We start from the raw sequence: 23779 nt of genomic DNA, 5'->3' as shown, positions 1-23779 counted from the left end.
CCGTGGCCTCTGAAATATGTATCTGCAACAGAGGCAAAGAAAATAAAACAGCTTAAAAGAATACTTAGCAGGGCAAATAAAACAGCTCTAAAAGGTTTGTTTTAGTTTTAAGCATGCAGGAATGAGAATGCCAAGGTTCAGCTTCCTGTTGAAGGCACTACAGCCATTTCCTGCCTCATCTCATCATAATTAACATGCCAAGACAGCTGGACTTTATCAGAATTGTTTCATCAAAAAGCAACAACCTTTGAAGACTATGGCCTTTTGTTTCCATCAGTAAAGGCATAACCAGGCCAATTTCCATTGCTTATCCTTAATGATCACAGCTATAATTTGTATGCAAATTATCAGTTAAATCATTTGAGATCTGCAAAGCTCAAACCATGATTGAGGAAACACTTAAAGGACTTCTGTAGAAGACCAGCAGCCAGGGACCATTGTGAGGTCGTGGACTTTGCCAGGCTCAGCATCCCACAGGCGGGGAAGGTAAAGGGCATTTGGCCATTGTGTGCACTGCCTGCCCCACAGCACACCCAGCTCCTGGTTCACTCTCCACCTGCCTTGTAACACAGTACCTTCAGTCACACGTGGCCTCCTGGATGTGACAGAAAACTTGGAAGAGGAAAAGAAGGATTACAAAGCACACCACACCAAGTCCCACCCCTGACTTCCACACATGGTTTGCCAAATCTCAACCCTCTTTCAGCAGCCCTGTATTAATCCAAGGGAGTTACTGTGATGCAGCTTTTCACTGAGCACAGAATGCTTGGAGGGACACGGTGCCATTTTCCTTCAGTCATTGTCCTGCTTCCAGCTCAGAGCCTGGGAGGCTGTGCTGCTCCCCCAGCAGACAGTGGGCACCTCTTAAAGAGCAATCCAACAAGGAGTTGTTTCTGGAACATTCTGCTCAGGCCCAAATCTTTCCTTTTGCAGTTTCCTCCCTTCCATCCCCACAGCTGCGCTTTCCCCGCCATCCGCGATGTTTGAACGTTCCCGCCTGAGAGGCATCTTTCACTGAGAGCAGGGAAAGTGTGCTGGCCCCTGCTGCAGCACACAGCCCTGTCCCAGCAGATGGACACTGTCAAGGGCCTTTCACCAGCTCCCCAATCAAGATTGATTAACAGTAGCTTAAAATGATAGCTCGTTTTACAAGAACGTCATTAGCGCAACCGCTGGGCACTGCTCCCTGTGGCTGGAAGGGCAGGAATCCTTCTGAGGCCATAACAGAGCACAGCTGCCTTGAGAGCAGGTCCTTCACTTCTCCCAAAAGCCATTTATGGTCACAATGGATCACCAAAGCCATCACTGCAGACCAGAAGCACAGTTGTCACCAAAAACATCACAAGCCCTTTTCTGACCAATACCAGTAAAGCTTTAAGGAACAGCAAACATCAGAAGTGTTTCCTAACAGGAATTTCTAACCATGGGTCCATCTCAGGGCAGAGCTAACACTGCCTGGATTGGTGAGTTTTGCCTTGACAACTTCTTTTAAAAGCAGTGTCCCTTTTCCAAGCTCTCCAATTCTCTTTGCCACTGCATTCCTCTGTCAGGGCAGGCTCCAGCTGCCTGATCTCAGCCCTTTCCAGAGGCACCTGTGCATCAGCCCAGGGTTAATCACACTAACAGATGGCAGAGGCCAAACAGGCAGCTAGGAACTTATATCACTTTAAATAGCATCTAATGTTTCACAGCTCCAGGCCGGGGGCAGCCGCACACAAAAGGCACAAACCACTGGGGCAGCCCAAATCAGGCTGTGCTTCCTCACCTGGACACTGCTCCAAGCTGCAGCTCCTGACCAGGCTGAGCAGCAAATACACCCCCTGCCCACTGTGGGTGCTGCTCACTGACACCTCCCACAAAGGATTTCTGTGCTCTCTCTGTTATTGAATTTACCAGGCACCAGTGACAGAAAACCACCAGTCATCGAGGGGGTTTTGCACAGTGCATCAGGAGCCAATGTGGAATTTACATTTTTTTTTTCCCTCTTAGAGAGTGCTCTATTTAGAGCTTATTAATAGCTTTATGAATTCTCTAAAGGGGACGGAGTTTAACGCATTCAGATAGGTCTAAGATTCTTTTAGCCCATTTTCATCACACATAAGTAGCATAAAATGTGGGTTTAGCATTGAATCGCCTTCTTTGCAACAAACCTTAAGGTCCTTTGCAGACAAAAGAACCTCATTGTCTCCAAATTCATCTTCCCTGGCGAGATTTCTGCTGAGATTAGGGATTTAAGGATTTTCCTCATTACAGCTTAATTTTTTTAAAAGTTTTCATATCACCTTTTAACAAAATGAGCTGGATCTTTGTTTCTTCTGTTGAATTTCTGCTCAGGTTCAGGAAAAGTTAGTTCATCTGTCAGAGTCTAAACCAGACAAAGACCAAACTTCGATTCAGAAAGAAAGGAAACTGCAGAAATGCCAGGAAGAAGGAAAAAAAGAAAGTACAGACCAGAAAAGCACGTTCAAAAGAATATTAGTTTATTTTATTTTTCTTTTCCAAGTTATGAGCTACGAGAAACAGAAAACAGAGGAGGACAAGATACAAAGATATTTGACAGTACATGCAGTTAACAACCAAGAAGCTCTGAAGACAGGAGTGCAAGAGATGGGACAAAATTTTCCATGTGGATCTTGCTAGTGACTTCTGGCAGTGACTTCTGTTACTTACTCATCTGGTTGCTGTCATTCACAAAGTCCTCGGACCCATCATTGTCATCTTCATCATCCCCAGAGGAAAGAGCATCTGCACATTAAAAACAACCAAGTCTTTAAAACAGCCTATTTTTTTTTTACAGAAAAATAAATTGATAAGCTACATCTTAGACTGTATATTAAGAAGAACAAGTGTTTATGTTAGTTGTGCAGAAGCTAGAGAAAAGAAAATCCAGCCACAAAATCTGCCATTTCCATGTAAAATTGTAACAAAATGAGCTAATAGTCCTGAAGTGCTACAGAGTTTCCCAAGGGAGTTTGCTAATTGCAAAAATCTCTTTCTGCTTAATATTTTAACTTCTGTTACAGAAATGCAGTTGAACACAATTGAGCATCTCCAGAACAACTTGAAGGATGTCGAACACACTCTCTAAACTTGAAGGATGTAGAACACACATTTTCCTCTTTTGATGCATGGGGCAAAAACCTGTATTCATTCTACTGGCTTTATCATCATCATCACAGCAACTCTGTCTAATTTAATCCTGTCAGAGTAGCATAAAACAGATAGCTCTACAGCAACTGTTAATCTCTGTAGAGCCCATGGAGCAAAAGGGAGCAGATACAAACTGAGTCCATTTTAGGGTCAGGACAAGGAGAGAAATCCCAAAAAATCTGGAGATACAATTTAAAATTTGGGGATAAAATTTACAGCTACAGAACTCAACTCACTGTGCCCTAGTGGACCATTTCATATTAGCTCATAAAGTTTCTTAACATCCCATCTTACAGCTTCTGCATGCAAAAACCTGTGTTTTACTCACTCACCTGTAACATTTACAATGAAGTACAGAGTATCACTGTCTAGGGTCCTAACAGCAGTGCAAGCATAGAGGCCCGAATCTCTGGCTGTGGCATCCTTAATTTGTAAGTACTCCCCAATAATCACTGTCCTATTGTCGGGCCCCAAAGGGAGCCCATCCTTAGTCCAACTGATCATGACGGCGTCTCGCAATTGACAGCGCAACTCAAGCGTCTCTCCTGGAAGTGCTGAGTAAACATCTGGCTGAGAGATTTGGTATTTGGTTGGCGGCTCTGCGAAGGTGGAAGGAAAGGAGGAAAAAGTAGAAGAAAGAGAAGGGAAAGGAGAGAATTTCCAACACAGGTCAGTCAAGGCCCTTTTCATCCACGGAAATCAAGTTATGTTAAATTTTAAAAAAAAGTTTCATCCAGATTAGCCCAGTGTTCGGTGTTGTTAAACTGAACCACATGCAGGTTATTTTCAAGAAGTTCACCAAAAGTGAAGCTCAGGCACTTTTGATCAGTGTCTTGGCATGTCCCTTGTCCCCAGTGCCACACCAACACATTACTCCTCTCATCAGTCACAGAGAGCAGGGGACAATGAGGGTTGCAGAACCCGGAGGCTTCAAAGGACTTGCAGGAGAAGGAGGGGTCAAAAGGAAAATCCATTTTCTGTCTTAGCATTTGGGTCCACAATTCCAATGAATAATTATCTTTCCCCACCCGATTCTATTTTAGGTTGCTTTTCAATTTTTAAAACCTGGGAAGTGCTGTTTTGAAAGAAAAGGATGTCTAAAACCCCCTTCACTCACTAAGCTAATAACCATGAGTCCCTATACACAGTATACATGATGCCTTTTATTTTTCTCCCTGTGCCCATCACAAAGTCTCTACATTTCCCTTCTGCGCTACCAGCGCTTCTCTCTCCATGGCAGTAACTTTTCCCTTTAAATTCTTTTTTGCTTCATTACTTATTTCACAACCTCTGCCCAGTGAATACAGCAGAAACCCAGGAGCACAGGCAAAGCTTTCAGAGTCGCAGTACGCGCAGAAGTTCCGAGCGCAATGGCTCATCCGTCAGCTCCCTCTGGTAACAAGAAGAATGTCAAACCACAGTCTTTTTCCAAAAAAACATCCTTGGAAAACTACATCTGCCTATAGTTACTAGGGCTTCATCCCTGCCTTGCAGGGCCAGCTCTCAGCAGGGGGAAAGAAGCAGCAGCCCCGGGCACTGCAGACTGTCTCCACAGTGCAGTGGGAAGGCTCAGCACACCTACCACGAGCTCAGGCTGTCCCACAGACAGGCACTGCTTCTGGAACTGGTGTGTCCCTACCACCGCACTATCCCTGTCCCAAGGGCTTCGCCAAGGGAGGCAGGAATGGTAAATAAAGGAAAGAAGCACAGAGGCATCTTCTGTTTGCTCATGGGGAGGGTCAGTGCGCACAGACAGCTGCTCCCCGCGCACCCCGGACACGTCCTGCCCTGCACAGGCACAACCTGTGTGCCCAGGAATAAATAAAACACCTCTCTGGCTGCTTGCGACTCTCAGGGAGCACTGAAAGGTGGCTTTTCGATGTCCACAATTCCTTCTAAGAATGCCAAAACCCTGAAACCAGTGTTCCTCCTCCTTGGGTTGTCATTTTTTGTATCACACTTTCAACAGGGCAGCCTGAAACAAGCACTACATCCGAGCAGGGCTGGAGATGGGAGTTTGGAAATACTGAAGTTCTGTCAGTAGCTGAGTTTTCTGCAGCCCTGAAAGGAACAGAGAGTTGGACTTGATGGTCCCCATGAGTCTCTTCTAACTTGAAATATGATTCCATGAGCACCAGAAGGGTCCAGCACGGTGGGGGACTCCTGCCTTTTTCATTAGGGCAAACATGTTTTCCCAAAGAACAGTTTTGACACACACACACACATCAGGGTGGCACATGAAACCCAATCCAACACAACCAGTTACAGAGACTGTAAAGCTTCTTGGATTTAGATTTTATAATGAGGTCTCTAAACTTTCCATCATGCCGAGTTCCATCTCAAGAGTCTAGGACAGGCTCCAATACAGATTTATACCTCTTATAAACTAATTCAGTCTTGCTGGTATAATCACGAACCCACAGGTCTGCAATGCAGGTGTTTCACTGAGTGCTACATTATGCTTTTAGAAATAGAATTTCCAGGAGAGGCATGGGCTCCTTTCTACATATATTTCATCATAGTAATGAGTGTGTTAGAGTCTGCTTGAGAATTTTTTTTAATTAGATTTTACTGTCAAATAAAAAAGGTACCTGATGCCAGTTACCTAATTTACTTTGAAGCTAGTAAGAATTCTTTGTAATGCTCTACCTGCAAAAAAATTTCTTGTACAAACTTGAGACTGTGCCAGCAATGTACTGGAGTCTAAAAATGTCTGTTTAAACTTCTTTAAAAGCCACCTTGGGTGATGATACCTCAAACCTCCTTTAAGTGCATTAGAGCCTTCTGCTGAACAGTGCCAGGAAACTCACAGGATGAGCCCACACACAATTAAAAGGAAATGAAAATTAAAACAAATTTTTAATATCACATCCCTGATTTCATCTCTTTTTAAACCACTAACTCCAAATTTGCACTGAGTCTTTCAACACAAGTCCAAATCCAAACTTAAGAACAGTAATTAGTTTCAAAACTACAATTTAAAAAAATTCCTTTTACAAAGAAAATCACTGGTACACTAAAGGAAAAACAAGTTTCAAACGGGTATTAGCATTTGGTATATATTATCCTCCTCCATTTCTTTCTCTTTAGAGTATCAGGGAAGATGCAGCAAAGTGTTGTCATGATATAATGAAGTCATGTTTGGAAATTGTGAGTTATTTCAGGTAAGCCTTTGTGTTGCCAAACTAGAATGTAGCAGCACTTAAGACTGTCACTTTTTATAATGTTTGCCTATAAACTTTTTTCCAGTGTGGGTTTGAAATGGTGCCCAAAAGCAAACAGAGAACAGGTGGGATTCCGAGTCATGAATCCACCCAACAGCTTCACTGCAAAACTCAACCAGTTCAAACTGTTCAGAAATTCCCAGCAGCACATAAACAACCTATGCTGCAAGTTAACTCTCCCTGGGACACTACACAAGGATTTTTTTGCTGCTCTGAAATTTAGGGACAAATGTTGAGCTCATGTCCATGCTGTACCATCAAACCAGCGGCTCCCCTGTGGCTGACAGTAGGGTTCTGTCCCTGCTCCACAGGGAAGGTTTGATAACCTGCTATCACATCCAGCTCCTCCAGCCCTCTTGGAAGCTCAGCCATCACCACAGGGCTGTGAACCAGCCCTTTGCTGGGTTTGTCAGGTTAGATATGAAGCAGTTTCTACAATGAGGGTGGCACTGGCACAAGTTGCCCAGAGAGGTGGTGGATGCTCCATCCATGGAAACATTTCAGGCCAGGCTGCTTTGGCTGAAGATGTCCCAGCTCATTGCAGGGAGCTCCAAACCATCTAAGGAGGCACAGGATTCCTTTTTAAGCAAATCCTGTAACTGTGGCATTGGTTCCTCCTGCAGAGGTGCACTACGTGACGTGAATTACACCTGTCACCCCTTAGAACACCAAACAAGTAACATGCAGAATGACTCTGGGTGTTCTCAAAACACTGCAGGACAGGGGACACTGCTTTTGCTATTTTCTGCTCTCAGCCACATCCTTATTGATAACAGTGGTGCACACAATGTATTTAAACTGTATAGGTGGAGCTGTTGAACAATACTGCCGTGGAAAACCAAGCTGCTGTTAAATAAACAGCTGTGAACTTTTTCTCTGCCTGCTCATACAGCCTCACAGCATGGTTTAAGCCATCCAGCCACCAAGTGGGGTAAAGACTGTTTGCATAAAAGCCGTGACCACAATAGAGGACTGGGGACACTCTGACTGCTCTATTTCAGATGATTAAGATATGCAATTGTATTCCAAATCACAGTTCTGTTCCAAATTCGGTCACTGAGAGGTTTATACTTCCTTAGGTTTAAAATTTATTATTATCATAATTATTAGTCTCCATTTACTAAAAAGTTAACAAAGAGCTGCTTATCTTAAGTCTCAAGTCATTTAGTTACTTAGTTACAGAGCCAAATAATGAAACGATCAGCTAATAGCTAGCCCCAGCAAAGATTCTCACACAACTCTCCAGAACACAAAAGCCTCAGACCCCATCAAGCCACTTTCACTTCAAAAGGCTTTAGTAAATAACTAAACACTCACCACAGTGTGCCCAGAAGGGTCAACAGACCTGACCTGTCAAGAATCCAAGAGGTTCATTGCAAAATTGAATGTCCCAACAGGGAACACCAGGCTGCCAACCACCACCACCACCGCTGCTGCTTCTCCTGCCCCTCCTCATGGTTCTCCTGCCATTGAGGGAAGTCCAGCAAGACCACATTGGATGAACAACATGCAATGGGGATGTCAAATAGGTCTCATGACTTTGCAAGCCAAGCCCGAGGCTCTAGGAGGCTGCAGGAGGCAGCCAAGGTATCACCAGTCAGGTGTGCAGCCTTCCCTCCCACCTGCCAGAGACAAGATGATGTGATTATCCCTTAATTTAAACTGGCAGACCATTATCAAGAGGATCTCCATGCCCTCTTCTGACAATGGATGATAAAATCAGCCTGCAAAAGACACAGCCACCAGTTTAAGAATGCAGAGAGTCATTCCTGGCCATGGTGACCACCTCCCATTAGCCAACAGCAAAACAAAGGCTCCTCAGACAAAGGGGCACAAAACAGTGTTTGCAATTCATCCATCAGCTGCTCCACAGGCACTGCATTCCTGCTGTCCCATTTGTACTGCCACTATCAGCCAGCTGCCAGCTCTGCCCAGCTCTGCCTCTGCCAGGCACCATCACGAAGTCTCTGTTCTGATAAAACACTTTCCAAATTGCTACAGTTCCTCCCATAATTTTAAAACACTAACAATTCATTGTTTTTTAAATCCCTTGTCCCTGAACAAGACTCCAAAGACCAAGAATCATTTCCCCCCATCTAATGTATAAAATCATTAGTTGCTCAAATCTGATCAAAAAGATCTGGGCCTTGTAGAAAAGCTTCAACACAAAACTTGAAAGAGCTATCCATGATAGTTACAAACATAAATATGTAGCAGATTCTACATCTTTACTTGTTCCTTTACCAGAAACTCCTGGGCTGCTCTATTTGACAGAGTTTCACAAAACAAAGGGCCAGATTCTCCAAACTAACTTTTTCCTGGCATGTTCGTTAGTATTGTCATCCTTATAGAATAAGGACATAATCATCTGATGGTAAAGAAATGAAACCAGACAAAAAAAAAAAAAAATTACGTAAGGAACAGGAATAATCCTCTTGCCCTGGAAATGAACATTTGCAAAAAAAAGTTGCCACATCATACATGGCTGGTGCTCCAGCAGTGTTGAGCTTCCAGCCACACTGACCTGGACCATGTCAACTCCTACTGAGTGCTACATATACTAAAACCATCTAAAAAAAAGTGAATCTCCTCCAATTGCAATAACTTGCCAATGTCATCATGGGTAAGGGAAAATATTACACTGCACTATATCTTGTTTTCCTAAGCTTTGAAGGCTTAGAAAAACAAAAAATTCTGGTGAGCAACAAAGCGTTTTGCCACTTGTGGACTCCGTGGACAAGAAAAAAATCTCTGTTAAAACCAGAAATTATCCCCATGTGATTATATCCCATCTGTCTTGTGTCAGCAGGGAACAATCCCCAGGCAGCATCTGGCTCTGGCTGCAGCCACCCAAATCTCATCACAGCCAGCAGAGGAGGGCAGTGGGACCAAACCTCACAAGGATTTTGGTTGACACAGGGTGAGGGACATGAAAAGCTTCATCAGGGCTTTGACCAAGCCAAGCAGTTGGGTGGATGTGTCTCACCCACCCCGTGGTTAAGGAAATATTCATTCCCAAAGAAAAATAAATTATACTTGTCTAGGCTTCGTGAAGAGACGAAAAATTCCTACAGCTCGTAGCCTGCTTGCTCCTACCTGTCTTTATAGCCGTGGTTGTTGGTTACGGCTGCACAAGCTGCGTCAAAATCGGCGAGTATCACATGCTCCTGGGCTTGGCCCCGGGCTCTGTGCTGCTGGAAGCCAGGCCAGGGAAGACTCAGAGCATGCCAAGTTCAAAGTAAACAGCAGAGAGACCAGCGAGGCCACCTCCTGCTGCTGGGAACTGCCCTGCCGCTTCTTCCTGTTTGTCCCATTGCGCACGGGCTGCTCCTTGCGGGACGAAAGGTTCTGCACACAGCAGCACCACAGCACTGGTCTGCAGATAGGGCAAGAAACAGCAAAGCACCAGGATGGCTTCTGCACCAAGACTTGGCAACCAAGGAGGGAAAGAGCACCCCCAACCTTGAGAAGCCACACCAAACCCCCTAAAATTACTGTGCTGGCTTCTGTAATTTCATCCGTTTGATGAGAAACTAAAGGTCATCTCCAGGATGTGAATGCTTGGTTCCAGCATTCACCAAATCTTGACCATTTTTGTTCAAGTCATAAACTCCACCATCTGCTTTAAGTAACAGAGTGGGAGTCTCTCTGCTAAGTGAACTGAGAAGTACAACAAACCTAAGACACATGTAACACAATCTCAAAAATAATTAACTGCTCTTCAAACTCATTACAGAAGAGTCTTCTCATGTAATCTATTATACAATACAAAGGGGAAATGAATCACGTTTTGCCAGAACCTCAAATGAAAAGCTGAAAAAAAAAATTAATCTTCTCTTTCTAAAAAAGCAGAATTTGAAACTAGGAACATTTTCTTATTGTTTCTTCTTTCAGCAAGAGCAGAATTTCAAATCTCCCTGACTGAACTCTGCACGTAACCGAGTGGCAGAGCAATTAAACCAGCTCCTGTTGTTCAACCCAGCCTTAAAGTGTGCTTGGGAAAGGCTCCATAATAAGATCTACAGCCTTGGGAAAGCGTACCAGCACGTACATTTGGTTGCAAAAGGTTTTTCTTGGGCTTAGTATTTTCTTCCATCTATTCCAATCTGTAGCACTTTTTCAGATTCTTTATTTGCATTTCAAGAGCAACATAAAACCTGAACAGAACGTAGCATAGATCCAAACATAAAAACAGAACCTTCTTCTTCTAGGTTTGCCAAAGTCCATGCTCAAGACTATTACTGCTCAATGTGCAAAAGAAATAAATTACAACTGGGAGGTTAAAAATTGCACAATTCAATGTTGCAGTGTTAGTTCTGGATGCAGAGAACATCTATTCAGATTCCCTACAAGCAAGTCAGCAGTTGTTTCTTTTGTACACGGTCCCATTTTTACTTGACTATACAAATCCTCTTAATTTTAGCAGCTCGTCTGGAAGTCTCATCTTGCCTGTTCCCCCGAAATCCATCTCCCCCCACTTCCTAAAGCGGGATTTGAAAATAGGCACTGGAAACAATATCCCCAAAACATCCTCTCAGCATTTTTGAGAGTCCCATCCACAACACACAGGGGTATAAACCACGGGATATTCTCCAAACACTTCAAAGCCTCAAGGCATTCCAGGCTCCCTTTCAACCCAGAGCAATATTTAGGCAAGAGGCATCACAGCTTGTTTAATTCCAGCTCCACAGAGAGGACAGTCTCCAGTGGGGACAAAGAAAGAGCAGCACAAGCCCTGAAGTGAGAAGTCAGGCTGGCTACCTGCCCTTCCAGGTGGCACGCAATGCTTTACCTCCATCACTCCTGATGGCACCACTGGCTCCTGGGCATTTTGCCATACTAATGAAAGAGTGTTCAGACCTTCTGAATAGCCAGGAGAGCTATTACTGAGCTGAGGTTCACTACAGATTTATTGGAGAGTCTCCATGTCAATCCTGCACGGCTGAAATACCTGTGCTACCCTACTGAGTAAACAATATCAGGGAAATCTGGGTACGTCAATACTGTAGTATCTCAACAGCACTGATTTTCATAAATAAACAATGTTTAACAGAACCATGCTCAAGAATTACTCTAAATTTGAACTGGGTGTGAAAAATTATTTTCAAGAACTGTCAGGTGGCATTCAGGATTAGATGTCATGTTACTTTCCTTGAAACAAATTAAATATTGCAACACTGAGCAAGGCACTTTCCAAACTTGCAAAGCCAGTCTCCCAGAGCAGGTTCTGCTCCTGCCCAGCAGCAGGTCCTGCCAGCAGCTCACCTCTCCACACAGCCCATCCTAAAGGAAGCCTAGCATGACTTTTTCTACCCTACAACTTTTTATTACAGTTTAAAAACTAATTGTTGCGTGGTGTTCTGATCAATTTCTGTCTGTCCAACCACACTGGAACCTCCTACAGCCTTGTTCTCTGGTGGGTGCAGCCCACCAAGGCATCCCCAGCCACAGCATCCCACTCCAACCCCACTCAGAATCAGACACAAATCCCCTGGGAGAAAGCCTGAGATGTCACCAAACTCTTTTCCTACCTTTTCCTTCCACATAACAAAACTCTATTCAAAATAGAACAGCTAAGAGGGAAAAAAAAAATAAAAATTCAAGTACAACCAAACTATGATTTTCTTGTTCTCAACCAGCCTCTCATGCTCATTTTTCTCCCTTCCCGTCCTCCAACACATTTCCCTTTCCAGTAAACCCTCACAAATGCAAGCCATTTCTTTGGTACAAAGGAATTTTCCCCTCTTCCCAGTTGTTGTGGCTTTGCTTGACAGGGTCAATGTCCCAAACTGATGAGCCAGTTCTTTTGTGGGGGAGGAAAAGCAATAATTACACACAACCTGCAACGTGTGAGGAGGGGAATGAAAGTAGGTCAGGTCTCAACTCCTCAGCTTCACTGGGGTTCACCAAATGCTTTCACTTACAGTCACTTAAAAAATACAATTAAAATAATAATAGCACAGCAAGTGAACAAAGCAGCACTGTGGAATTCAGCTTTCTGTCCCTTTCTTTGATATGGATAACTGCATTTGTGTGGTGACAAGAGGCACAAAAACCTGAACCAGCAGAAAATGATGCCCACACAACACGTCCCAGTATCAGGTACTCTGATATTCAGAAGTCCAGGAAAAACAAAACCATAAAAAAGGGTTCTTTGGAAAAAAAAACACCAAAGAAACCACCAGTGATAATTAAGAGATGGGAAAGGACAATCTGGAGACATACATAATCAGTTTATGAATTATAAGATGGTTTTGAAAGTTTAAAAAAAAAATCCACATTAAAAAAAAATGCACTGCTCTTACAGAATCTTGTTTTGCAACTGTCCTGGTTGGGAAGCACAGTCCCCAAGGAACAAATGCCAAGGCAGTTCTGCTGACGCTCCCAGCCCCGACTGAAACCCGAAGGGCCAAACTTCCAGAACAGCTCTGGCACTCCCAGCGCACGTTTCGTAATTATAACAGGAGCTGTTGGCTGCTGAACTCCTGCAAATCTGGTCCTTATTTAAGATCTGACTCTCACAAAGTCGCTCCAGAGTTGCTCAGTTGCTCCAACTTCTCTTTCAATCAGCCTAAAAGTCAGTTTAGTCGCGGGTACTGCAAGACGGCGGCTGTGATTTGGGGAGCGTGCTGTGCCAAATCTCCCCAAAAAAACCCACTGCAAACACACCCTGCAGTGTGCTGAACCCCAACTCAAAGGCCTCAGCTCCAAATCAGTCCCCAAACTGCTCAGAGGATGATTTTACACTGGGAGGCTCCGTGCCAAACCAAATACTGCCCTGTTTCCCACCACCAACACAAATCAGTGTCCTCTGCAGAAGGTGCTCCCACTTGTCCAGCTGGGATTCATGGTCCCTTTTCAGCCTGAATTTTGCACTTCTTTAATTACACTGAAATAAATTTTCTCCCCTAGTCAAACCAGGTGTGCTATTACACACAGACAAGACATAACTTGCTGAAGTGGGTGATGGTTCTTTTAAAAACACAAGAGTAAAACTGCTCAGGAGCGCTGCTTTGAAGAAAGTCTCTTTTACTCTAAAGCTTCAATTTTTAAGACTCGCACAATGTTAAAAACTTGAAAATCTGACACTTCCAATACAGAACTTTTCTCTATAAATGACAGAAAAAAGACATAGCTCAGTATTTTTCTAGCATTCCCATCCGATCCAAAACTAAACACTCATTTTAAGAAAACACGAATGTTTTTGTTTAAAGTCATTTAAAGATCATTTCTAGTGAAGCTGGGAAGCTGGATATAGAAATAAGCTCATTAAGGACTACGCTATGGTTATTATTAAAACATCACAATAGTCCATCTTCTCATGCATACACAACCTTGCATAACTGAAGATGTCAGCATTTTCATTGTAAATTCTGCTTTCAGAGGTTTCAAACTTGCCTGTAAAAAAGCTGCTATGGCCTGAAATTTGTTGCTATTTCACTGCCAAGGAAGAACTATTTTAATATTAGGAAACTATGCATTCATTGGAGTCGGCCACTGGTTTGGGGTTTTATCTATACAAGTGGGTTAAAAAAAAGAAGAAAAAGATTAAAAAAACTCACAACTCAGCATCTTTGAAAGTCTTCTGGCTCAAAAAAAAATCCCAAAAAGCCAAACCCTCACTAAAGGAATCAAATTCCCAAAAGTTAATAACTATTATACTCCTTCAAAAAGCTTCAGCTGTATGGCAGATAAGCCTAAAACATGCAATTATTTCTGCTACTTTGCAAAAGAGTAGCCACACTGAGAGACTACCAACTCCCAGTGTCTCATCAACACTGACTGTAAATAACAACCCTACCCATGTCCAATTAGTTTGAAGCTCAAGACCATGCCCCTGCTAAAGGGCTGCAGATTTTAAACACAGAATGGACACATTAAGACTGATTTAATCTGGCTGCTTGTACAATTCCCCAGAATCTCAGCTAGCAAATCCTGTCCTGGGCCAAATAACTTACTGAACCAGATCCCTGAAAGGGCAGCCAGCCCTCACCCGAAGCTGTGGGGATGTCACATTCCTCCATAATGGGCTTTAATAATTGCCCTTCCATGAAATAAAATTAAAAGGAAAAGAAATTAAAAAGATAAAGCCGACTCTGATTTAACTAATAGGTTTGAATTCTTAATTTAACTCGCAGATATCAAAGCCGCTGTTCACATTTGAAAAAGAAAAAGCCAAATAAAACAGCCCAAAGGGAACCCTGGGTGAACCATTTGCTTTATTTTTTTCCTACCAAACCAGAAGCAGCATTCTGGTGCTCTGTCCCAGGAAAATGATGGATGTGCAGGGTCCCCCCAGCCCTGTGACCTCTCAGAAGGGTGGCACTGGCTGGGGATGACCCATGGGGACACCAGGTTGGGGAGTGGGACAGGGGACATCCCACCACCACAGCATCCCTCCTCCACACACTGGAGACCTCACAAAATCCCACATCCTGACCCAGGCAGGGCACAGCAGCTACAGAAGGATCTCCAAGTGGACAGTGCTGACCACAGGTGACATTAATCTTTAAGCACTGCCAACATTTTCACAAAAATGAAGGTACGTTGCAAATATGACTCAACATTTTTGCAGAAAGGAAGGTGCTGTGCTGAACATACCTATTTTTTGGATGTTGTTTAGTGTGAGCAAGTGGTTATGACTGAGTAAATCCCATAGAAAAACCCATTATTCACTTCCACCATAAGCACACATCACCCCTTAAAGGGGATCTCTCCCCTTCCCTGCTGCTCCTGGGAACCTCCCAAATTTAGGACCATTCTGAACTACTGTGTTTTCCACGGGACACAGAAATAGGCTGTCCCTTGTGGAAAGCTCAAATTAATCCTTTGAAATTTGACCTAAATTAAAAGAATTGAAATGCGTCGTCACCACACCAGGCAGGGGCTCCGAGTGGGTGCTCCAAGGACGGTGTCAAGGCATTGCAGGAGGGTAAGAGACCAAATTAGCTCCCCAGCAGGATGATAACACACAGCCTGGGCAAGGGGAGGTCAAGGGAGAGCTCACTATTTATCAAATATCTGTCTAAACTAATTATTCAGTTCACAAAGTAAGCCTTGAGCCCGTGTGTGCGGTCAGAGCCCTTGTGAAACGCTGGCTATCATCAAAGGCCTGGGCACACACAGGCTCAGAGAATGCTGCCTTTGTGCACGCTGGGGGAGGCTTGTTTCTAAATGTTTAAAAGCAGAAAAAGTCCCTCTGCTCCCCTAGGACGAAAACATGTATGCAAACAGTTGATGTGAGATATAATCTGAGAGCTGACAGTCCCCACAGAAGTCCTACAGGTCCTGTTTCTGCTCACACAGCTCAACAGCCCCGGGTTTGGCCATCGCTGCTCGGGAATAAAGCACCACAGCTGAGATCCACCACACTCAGGATCCCACAGCACCAGCACCAACATTACCACTCACAATGGATCAAGATGCCATTTTCAGTGTAAACACTTTCATACGGACCAGAGTGATACCCAATGGTCGCAGAGGGAGATTTATTTACTCAAGAGTGACTGAGAAGAGCCAAAAAGCACAGCACCCCCTTAATGCATGACATCTTGCACATATCCACCAGCTGATTACCCTGTTAGATAAATACTGCTTGAACTAAAGCACATGCTTCAGTACTTTTTATACATAGCCAGACACTCTGAAGAAAATTATTTCAAATGATCCTAAAGTTGCACACAGATGGGAGAAGGTATTTTCTCTGTTACACCCAGAGGAACAAATCTCAATCCCTGTTGATGTTGTACCGCACTTCCAATAGTCTGAGTCACTAAGACAATAAACAATAACAATCCAAGCACCTTGTATTAAAAATAAATAAATAAAAGCAGACAATTCAGGGCATGTCTGTGAAGGAAGAGTCAGGAGCAGATCAGCAAATGTCACAAAGGTCACGGCCCTGCCGACCTCCTCAGCTGGCATGAAATGTCATAGCTCTAATGACTGCAGTCAGCACCCCCACTGAAAATTTACATTATTGCAGCACCTGACCCCCCAAATTAGCTGTGTCCAAAACAGCATTTACTAAATTAAAAAAAGAAGTCTGCTCTGTCTTTGAAGAGATCTTTTGAAGGGCTTTTTTGGTTTGGGCTTGGAGAGCTTGTGGGTGGCAGTGATAGAACCCAGAGAAGGTGATTGTGTAAAAACTTGGTTGTGTTTTGGTTTGTTTTTTCTTATCAAAGGGTTTCATGAAATACATAAAGGAGGTTTTATTTCCCAAATCTCAGATATAAATCCCACACAATTCCCTGTATTCTACAGCATAAAAGCTCTTATTATGCTATTAACTTAGAAGCGTTTTCTGATTTTTTTTCTTGTTGCTGGTAATGATTTGGGTTCTCACATCTAAAATTGTTTCACATCAGTAACATTCCTGCCCAGGAAAGATGTTTTAAATCTTTTCTAACAATTTACTCTTTGATAAAACCCAGATTCCACCCCCAACATATTTAGTGTGTAAGACACAAACTCAAACAGTGCTTTCCAAAATAAAAAAAGCTATTCTTTCCCTGAAAAGTTACAAAATTACCAGTCACCATCCAAAAAATATTACTTTTCTTCCTGTAAAACACTTCACCAGTCTTCAAATACATTATTTCTGACTTAACCCCAAAAACTAGGGGACCTTACTACAAAGCTAGTCTGAAACCAGAATTATTCATGATTTTGTCATTCTCCTGAAAAGCCAAAAAGGCACCAGATGTTCAATTAACAAATCATACAGTAAGTGGCAACAAGAGTTGGGCTTTTTTTCTTTTTTAAATCTCGGGTTACCTTCTAAAGAGAAAAAAAAAAAAAAAAAAAAAAAGGCATTTTTGCTATCAACCATCTCTGTGGCTGACAGATGACAATATTGCTATTCTTTGAGAATTTTTTTCAGGAATGTTTGCTAGGGAAGAGGGCTCATCATCTCTAAATAGTTCATCCCCTGCCATCAATAAAAATGTACTTGGAGTGGATTCTAGAAATGCGTTAGCTGGTGACGTCTATTTTTAGAGGCAGTGGATAGAAACAAATAAGTTTTGCATGAAGAATTATTAAATAAAAACCAAGCTGCGTCCACGGACATGAGTAGTAGAATGTGTAAAGGCCAAACTCTCTGCAGCAAGCTTGCCAGCTCAGAAATGCCCTGTGGACTATTAGATCAGCTTGACAGCTGAGTTATTGGAACTGTGATCACTCCTCCAAAAGACAGATACAACCTTATGAAAGAAGCCTCACTTCCTCCCCCAGATGCTCAGAGAGCAGGAATGATCCAGCACAACACAGCAAAATCATTCTTCAACACGATCAGCCCACAACAATAAAAAAACAGCCCCTCCTAAGCTCTCCAGAGAAGAAAACAACTTTGCAAAGCTTGAGGAACAGACAAACCAAGAACATACCAACAAGTGCAGGCTAAAAATAGATTTTTTCAAAACACCTCTTTCAACGTGAAGGTCTAGAATGGCCTTTGCTCTCACAGCAATAAACTCCAGCCCTTCTATTGAGATCTCAACATTCACACCTCCAGAACTGGTGATCCAGACACTGCACCACCGATTGTGCCTGGATAGTAACAGCACCAGGGAAGTTTGTCCCGAGTGCAAACACCAACAAAGCTGCAATACCGTTTTTGCAGAGTGCCTGCAAAACTAAACATTCACAAATGAAAACTACCAAGATTCATTTTTCTCTGGACTCCTCAGGTTAAGACAATCCCAAAGAGCAGAGCAGCCACTCATCCGCTTCGTTCCTTGAGACAGCAACACACAACAGCACCAAAGTGCCACGGACTGGTTTCCTTAAAGACCCATTCCTGAAAACTTTCATCTGTGCACTTTGATTATACAACGTGATGACAGTCCCAAGTGAAATCACTGACACCACTGGCTTGCACAAGAATAAACAAACTCACGCTTGTACAAATACAGCCCGGGCGAGAGCAGGGAAAGTCAGAAACCGTAACTCTCCAGGGCTGCTCTGTTCCTTGCCTTAGATTTACCAGAGCACATGGAAAGATCTTGACTTCTATTTCAGATGTCCAAGAATTTAAAATTAAGTTCTTTTAAGGAATGAAGCATTTGAGAGTGATTTACCTTCGGGTTCCACCGTGGCGTCTTCAACAACTAAATTAAATGAAGGTCGAGCCAGGGAAAGTCCAGCCATGGTGACCACCACCAGGCAGATAAGGCAACCCGAATCCCAGCTGACCATCTTTTTAGAGTAAATTCCTGGTCCATTTCCATATCTCCATGTGGACTTTAATCCCATCTGAGCACCTCTAGAGAAGCATGGAGAGAAAGCTGTGCCTTCGGCCAGGGTAATGCCTCCTCCCTTGGAACGACGGCTGCTGCTGCGGGGAGGAGAGAGATTGAACGCTGTCAGCAAAAACATCTCCAAACACAAACCAAAAACCTTCATAAAGCCTCAAACGGACCTGAAGTGAGAGGGAGGGGAGCAGGATGGGAAAAATAGTTTTCCAGCTTCAAGAATATGTGAAAAGTGAGTGACTTTTCATCTTCTGTTAGCAGTTTCCATCATCACCTGAGGCGTAACCAAGTCCTCCTTGTTTTCACAAAATCACTTCTCAGCACATATTGAGAGCTATTTTACTGACAGAAAAACATACAGGTTTTCAAAAGTGAGAGGCACCCACATGTGCAGGCACATAACCTGTAATGCTACAAAATTACCACAATTATACAAATTATATTCTTGTTATTGTGTGAAGGTTTATGTAAGTTTGCCTTGTTTTTCATTTCTTCACCTAGGCAGTTCTGCAGCCAGATGAATTTGCAGGAATTCAGTAATTTTCCACAAGAAAAACAGTTGAAAAAATATACTGCTTAGACTTGGAAAAATCTGTGAGACTATTTCAACTCAGGACTCCCAGCTCCCCAATGGAGGTACCTTCTTCTGACTCAGTTTAGTGTCCTTTGGAAGCCCCTGAGTCCTGGGCAGGTGAAAGGCTCAAGTCTTTGCAGTGATATTGGTTTGCTACGCTGCATTACAGGCAATTAAAACATGGATAAAATATGGTATAGATTGCTATTTCATAGGAGACCTGCCCAGCACCACTTTCCATCCATACATGCCAAGCTATGTGCACAAAACTTTCTTTGCTCAGTCTCTCAATGATGCTTATTGAGATAGACTTTTTTTTCCCCCCACCTCCGAAAAAATGTATCTTATTCATAATAAAATGAATTTAAATGGATGGATTTAAGTGGTAATCCAGCCATGGTCTGACAGAGAAGTGGCACCAAAGGAACTGGCACTCCCTTTAGGGGACCCTGTTGCCTCCACACTGAGATGATGCCAGGTGAGGGTCAGAAGAGCATCCTCCTCACAGGGTGATTAAACAGCTCAAGCAGAAAATTAGACCTGATTTTCCGCTTCAGAAATAAAAGTAAAACCTCAGTAAATGGATAAAACAAGTAACTGCAGCAATTGTTCTAATCTGGTCAATGATTCATCTTAGATGTGATGAAACTCAACTGAAATTTGGAGAGCGCTTGTCTGGAAGGGGAAAAAATAACACAAAACCTCTTTTTCCCTCCTGCCCTCAACACTTGAAAATTAAAAAACAAAAAAAAAACAAAAAAAAAAAAAAAAACCAAAAAAAAAAAAAAAAAAAGTAAGGGAGTGTGGAGATAAATAAACCTTCTCCAAATTCCTTGTCATCGGGATTTGGTGTGATACCTCAACAAGCTGAAACAGGGACACAGATTCTCCTTTTATAAAGCCAACCATTTAAAGAGCTGATTCTGATTTTTATTAGCCCTGTGATAGCTGCCACAAATTCCACAAATGCTGTTGAGGCATCTTTTATCTTGGGTACTATACTCAGTAACTTCTGGAGTCAGTAGAAACAGGTTTTGGACGGCATAAAGAAGTCACCTGAGGAAAACAATACAAGGTGAATCCCTGCTACTTCAGGACAAGCTTTTCCCAACTCGGTTGGTATCACCTCAAAGCCCTGTCCCTCCTGTAAAGATTTCAGCCTGGCTCCAGCACCCCAGACCACAAGCTAGCAACTACCATTAAATTTCCAGTGAAAACACCACCAGACCACTGCACAAACATTTGCCAAGAGCTCGCCCAGCCCTTCTCTAAATAAGCACAGAGCAGGTGTAGAGCTGAAGAGAGCTCTGTCTTTGGGACCAGTCTGTGTGTGGAGCAGGATGGAGCAAACCCCCCTGGATGCCACCACTCAGCTCCACTGCCCTGCAGCTCAGTTTATCCAGCTGTAAAGTGGGTAGAAACCCCTCATTAACAGCCTGGCTGTAATGCTGATTTAATTTCCATAAATCATCCTATAAACTCCGATTAAGGTCTATGTTGATAAATGCAAAATCCCATCATGGTTTTGCAGAAAGAAAACATACCAGAAGGCCAGTGTGTATTTCAGACTCCAAGAGCATTAATTCCGCTGACATTCCTGCAGTTTCAGATTTTCAGGCTACACTAAACCCCACTGAAAGCACATTTGTGGTTCCTATCCTCATCCTAAAGCCAGAAGTGGAGCACAAGGCTCCTTGGCCCCGCGTCTCCTCACCTGAAGATTTTTGTTGCCTCCTGCACCTCAACATCTGCCGGCAGAAAGAAGGGATTCTTCACCCACAGGGCAGCAGCAAAGCCAAAATCCCGGCTTGTGAAGGTGCAACAACGCAAAAATCAGAGCTCTGCACCCATCCATGGAGCCAAAGCACTCTAGCACCAGGACAGCAAACAGGCTTCAATTTCAAGGGTTGCCCTCTCCCAAAAGAAGTGGAGTCCAGCGAAGATGAAACGAAACCAAATTCTTTTCGTAGTTTAATTGCCAGAGTTGCCGGGGGACGAGTCCCTGGAAAGACCTCCTGTGCTGGATAATTATGTACGTCTATCTCAATGTTTGGAACACAGCCCCAGCATGCTTTTTGGCCTCCACAATTCTGGCTTCCTGACTACAATACCATAATCCCTCCTGGAGTCTCAGACTCAGTGAAAGCCACACGTAGTGTTTATTTTTCCCCTTGAAAGGGAACTCTGTCTCTCTTCTCAGCCTACACTTTGGGGAGGAGTTGTCAGCCCCCAATGATTGATGGCTCTCCTTGCCACTCGCTCATCAAGTCAATTTTCACCTCGTCACATACCTGCCCAAATTTTCTTTGCCAAACTGACAAGCATGGGAAAGCAGACTGGTTTGGGAGCCCAACCAAATTCCTCCAAGCTGTACTTCAGTTTAAACACACTCGCACACACAAACAAGTAGTACTTGTTCAGCAGTGGCATTAATTAAATTCAATGCTCAGTGTTCTTTTTAATCTACTTGCATTGTTGTTTATAAGATGTTTATCACTCCCCAGGGACAGTACGATTTGTAGAGTATGTTAACCAAATCAATACATTGCTCACTGTATAACTTTTCAGCATCTTTCTCAATTAGGCGGGGAATAGCAAAATGTGAGTGAAATATGGACCTTCCCTCCACAAAGAAACCTCAAGCGCTCTAAAAGCCCAGTATCTTCATCAGAAAAATCCACGTAGATGAAGCTTTGAAGCTAACAGCTTTATATACACGATTCCACTGACAGAGGAATTGTGTATGGACAGAAAATGCAGAAATATACATCCGTCTATAAAAACATATATACACATATATATCTAACAAGACTCTTCAGCAGAGTTCAATCTCCAAGCAAATCTGAGCATCACAGCTATTAAACATTAATTCTGAAGGACTAATGGGAACCGGCTGGCAGCTTCAGTACTTTTTCATTGTTTGAACTTCTTTCATTTGCTTTCCAGGACTATCCTGTTTTTCTCAAGTCTTTTGCCACCAAGAGATCGGGGAGGGGGGGAAAAAAAATCTGCATTTTAATTGACATTCCAGAGAGCGGGAGAAGTCCAGAGGCTGCTGATTGCTGTCTATTCAGCCCAAACAGGCTTTTCAGATGAAAATGAGAAAAGGCTAGTGGAAGATTTACAGGGATTTGGTACAAAGGAGACAATAAAGTTTTAAATGTTGATAGCGTTTCACACCGAACGCATAATGGGTCCCAGTTTGAAGGGGCCGTTTTGCATTTAAATATATATTTCATTGATTTCTCTCCCCCCTTATCTCAGACGGGGCGCAGCACGGCGGGGCAGCACGGGGCTCCGAGCCGGGGCCGGGACCGAGCCGGGGCTGCTGCTCCGGGGCCGAGCTCCCCTTCCTCAGCCCGTGCTGCCTGTCCTGCTGTCACCGTCCCCAAAGACACCCGCGGGGATGCGGGGAAGGCAGGGGAACAGCGCTGCTGCTCGGGCTTCCCCCGCACCGCAGCGGCCACAGTGACCACAACCCGACCCGCAGCTCCTGCAGAGCGGAGCCCCGCAGCGGCACATCCCGCCCCGAGCCCCGCAGCGGCACATCCCGCCCCGAGCCCGCACCGGGGGATCCCCGAGCCCCGCAGCGGCACATCCCGCCCCGAGCCCGCACCGGGGGATCCCCGAGCCCCGCAGCGGCACATCCCGCCCCGAGCCCGCACCGGGGGATCCCCGAGCCCCGCGGAGTCGACAGCGCGGCGGGACCCCCAGCCCAGCCCTGCCCGGGGCCGCCCCTTCCCCGGCCCGCCCGCTGCCTTTACCTGCGGCGAGAGCGCCGGGCGGGCTCCGCTGCGCGGCGGCTCCCGGGCTGGGGCGCGGTGCCGAGCGGCGGCTCCCGGGACGGGGCGAAAGTGCCGGCACTGCGGCCGCGCTCACTGCGCGGGCGGCCCCGGCTGGCGAGCCCGCAGCGGCGCAGCGCCGCGCATCCCCCGCGGGACGCGCCCGGGGCAGGCAGGAGGGCGGCGAGGCGAGGCAGGAGCCGGCCCGGCGCCCCGTCCCGTGCCGTGCCCTGGCTCGGCCGCAGCGGCTACCGCCTCAGAGGGGCGAGCCCGCCGTGCCCGGCGCCAGCTGCCTCCTCCCCCGCGCGGGCATCGCCGAGCAGCGCGCCGCGGGTCCCGCTCCGCTCCATCCAGCCGCCCGCCCCGAGCCGCCGCAGCTTTGTCACGCCGACGGCCCCCTCGGGTGGGAGGTGGGTTTTCTCTCCCCCCTTTCCCCCTCTCGGCGCACTCCTCCGGCTCCTTCCTCCTCCCCCGGTCACTCCCCCCGCTGCAACCCGAGCCGTTTCCTGGACGGCGCTGCCGGGCTCTGCCAATCGCCGCCGAGCCCCTTCCCCCGCCCGGCCCTCGGGGTGCGGAGCCGGCAGCGCCCACCCCGCCCGAGGGTCGCGGATGCCCCCGCGGCGCGGAGCCGGAGCGCTCGGCGGCACCGGAGAGGGCCAGGAGGGGAGCGGGACCCCAGCTCCGGGCGCTGCCTGCCCGGGGAGCGGGACAGCTCATCCCGCGGGGCTGCCGGGGAGGAACCCCGAGCAGCTCCCGGACGGGCGCTCCGCTGAAAGAAAGATTTCCAGCGGGTTG

The 23779-nt window shown here is 45.1% G+C and overlaps 1 protein-coding gene across 10 annotated transcripts in view; it reads right to left on the bottom strand.

Moving 5' to 3' along the window:
* FGFR2 (fibroblast growth factor receptor 2) overlaps positions 1-23312 on the bottom strand; it is an 81158-nt gene extending 57846 nt beyond the window's left edge. For 2 of the 10 annotated variants that reach the window (XM_059477637.1, XM_059477638.1), the window contains exons 1-3: positions 18455-18718; positions 3483-3749; positions 2671-2745 (exon numbers count right to left, since the gene is read on the bottom strand). In XM_059477637.1, the coding sequence (XP_059333620.1) occupies positions 2671-2745; positions 3483-3749; positions 18455-18629 (517 nt within the window). In that variant the 5' untranslated portion in view covers positions 18630-18718. Of the gene's footprint in view, positions 1-2670; positions 2746-3482; positions 3750-18454; positions 18719-20916; positions 21106-22966 lie in introns of those variants that run through there. The other 8 variants (XM_059477644.1, XM_059477646.1, XM_059477639.1 and 5 more) reach the window with 7 other exon arrangements.
* Positions 23313-23779: the final 467 nt, after the last annotated feature.

This window comes from Ammospiza nelsoni, chromosome 8 (genome assembly GCF_027579445.1).
Source record: "Ammospiza nelsoni isolate bAmmNel1 chromosome 8, bAmmNel1.pri, whole genome shotgun sequence".
Lineage (NCBI taxonomy): Eukaryota > Metazoa > Chordata > Aves > Passeriformes > Passerellidae > Ammospiza > Ammospiza nelsoni.
The sequence above is the reverse complement of the archived record's forward strand: the minus strand, read 5'-3'. Positions and strand labels throughout refer to the sequence as shown.